This window comes from Mus caroli, chromosome 1 (assembly GCF_900094665.2).
Source record: "Mus caroli chromosome 1, CAROLI_EIJ_v1.1, whole genome shotgun sequence".
NCBI lineage: Eukaryota > Metazoa > Chordata > Mammalia > Rodentia > Muridae > Mus > Mus caroli.
Window position 1 is genome coordinate 128062772 of NC_034570.1, and position 2377 is coordinate 128065148.

Sequence of the window (2377 nt, forward strand, 5' to 3'; positions counted from 1 at the left end):
TGTCCACTGCTGAGCAGGAGTTAGCCATGTCCACTGCTGAGCAGGAGTTAGCCGTGGCTCTGTCTCCTTTCTCCCGAGAACTTTCTCAGAATAGTTTCATTTTGTATTTAGAAACGAGCAGAGTTGGTGCTTGCTGTGGGTTTCCATATTTGAGTCACAAATTTGTGTCCATTTAATTCTGTCAAAGTGAGGACTCTGTAAAATGACTTAAATCTAACATTTCAAGGTACAAAGGCTAGATGTTTCATTAAAAATAAGATAACAAGAAATGTATATGTTAGCATTGGTCCTCTAATTGATCTCACTAACATACTAATATATCCAACACACAGTCCACAGAACACCATTAGGATTGCACACCCACACACATACACATGCACACATGCATGTACACATACAAACACGCACACACACACATACATGCTGACAAAAGAAAAAATGAAAGAAACCCTATCTGAATAAATGTTAAGCTGTATAAATACCTATGCTTTAAATACCTCTAATGACAATCTTCATTTCTCTTGAAATGAATGAGACTTGGAAATGTCTTTTTGTGTGTGTGTGTGTTTGTTTGTTTGTTTTCCTAGGTTGGCAGAGTTGGGAGACTCGGTCAAAATGGAACTGCAATCACATTCATCAATAACAACTCTAAAAGACTTTTCTGGGATGTTGCCAAAAGAGTGAAGCCCACGGGATCCATACTCCCACCACAGCTATTAAATTCCCCTTACCTTCATGAGCAGAAGAGAAAGGAACAGCAGAAAGACAGACAGACACAGAACAGCCTGGTCACGGGGGCCAACCTCATGGACATTATTAGGAAACACGAAAAGAGCAGTTCACAGAAATGACCTGGTCTGTCACTTCCCATGGGCTTGTTATGCGTTATCATCAAAATTTCTAATAATACTGTATGACTGAGTCAATAAACTTGGACAAGGACAGAAGACTCTATAAGATCTTTTTAAATTTAATAAAATTTATACAGCAATATCGTATTTATTTCAATCCTTGTATTTTAAAAACAAAATCAGAAGGTGAGTTGCTAACAGTGCTACAGTCTCCTCTGGCCACCACTTTCCATTATTTAAATGGCAGTTTCCAGAGCTGGACTGCAGAGTCAGGGCTTGCCCAGCAGGGTCCCACTGCAGGTCCCCATCCTGGCAGCCCATCCGCATCAGAGTTACTGTTGAATGCTTAGGAAGAAAGTGAATGGTTGCAATCGTGAAAAGTGCTCCGAGGCGTGTTGAAAAGAAGCACAAGATGTTTAGCTGTGTTTCCGGTTGTTTTCCCTTTGGCTTGGTTAGCAGCTTTTAAATATACTTTCCAATCAGTTCCACTTCCAAATATGTGAGCCTCTGCGGGCCATCGTCATTTAAAACTGCAGAAGGAGGCTAGACACCAACTTCTGTACATCTGTACTTCAGTTTCAATAAAAACTGGTACGTTGCCGGGCAGTGATGGCGCACGCCTTTAATCCCAGCACTTGGGAGGCAGAGGCAGGCGGATTTCTGAGTTCAAGGCCAGCCTGGTCTACAGAGTGAGTTCCAGGACAGCCAAGGCTACACAGAGAAACCCTGTCTCAAAAAAAAAAAAAAGAAAAGAAAAGAAAGAAAGAAAGAAAGAAAGAAAGAAAGAAAGAAAGAAAGAGAAAAGAGAGAGAGAGGGAGAAATTGGTACATTATTAGGAACATTTAGTTGTATGTCAGACAACTATTGACACTTAGCTTGAGAGCCAAGGCGTCGTCCCTGAGGCTGGGAGAGGTCACTAGCGAGTGGGCCCTCGAGCATACCTTTGTATGCATGTGTACATGCCCATGATGTGAAGTGAACAAGGGAGGCCAAGTGCTGCAGCAAAAAACACTGCAAAGCTGAACTCAGGGCACTGCACAGAATGTGGACCAAGTGCTGTCGGTTCCAGACAGCAGGACTGATTGTTTTAAACTAGATTCAAAATTGTTTCATAAGTGAAAATAGGGTAGCCAATAAAAAGTTGGCTTTACAGATCAACCATTCCAGGAGAGTCAGGTGTCATGGCTCATTCATGCCTGTAATCCCAGCACTTAGCCGCCACAGGCAGGAGGATGACCGCCAGTGTGAGGCCAACTTGGCCTACAAAGTAAGACTCTCAAAAACCAAAGAAAGCACCAGCAAATGATGAGAATATATTTAAACAAAAGTGAGCACCGCGAATCGGTAATGCAACCTCACTGGTCACCTATGTTCACTTGGCTTCTGAACCATGGCTGTGCTCAAAACGGCCTCTCAGCTGCCTGTGACCTCATAGAACCGGGTCCTGCTGACTCTGCTTTAAGATTAATACTCTATTGCGTTGGGTTTGCAGGAGGTAGGTGAGTGAGAACCGAGCTGACTGCTT

The 2377-nt window shown here is 42.9% G+C and overlaps 1 protein-coding gene across 3 annotated transcripts in view; it reads left to right on the forward strand.

The window, feature by feature from the left end:
- Ddx59 (DEAD-box helicase 59) overlaps positions 1–993 on the forward strand; it is a 27249-nt gene extending 26256 nt beyond the window's left edge. The window contains exon 8 of one of the 3 annotated variants that reach the window (XM_021160471.1): positions 588–993. In XM_021160471.1, coding sequence (XP_021016130.1) covers positions 588–851 — 264 coding nt within the window. In that variant the 3' untranslated portion in view covers positions 852–993. The remainder of the gene's footprint in view (positions 1–587) is intronic. The other 2 variants (XM_021160481.2, XM_029482803.1) reach the window with 2 other exon arrangements.
- Positions 994–2377: the final 1384 nt, after the last annotated feature.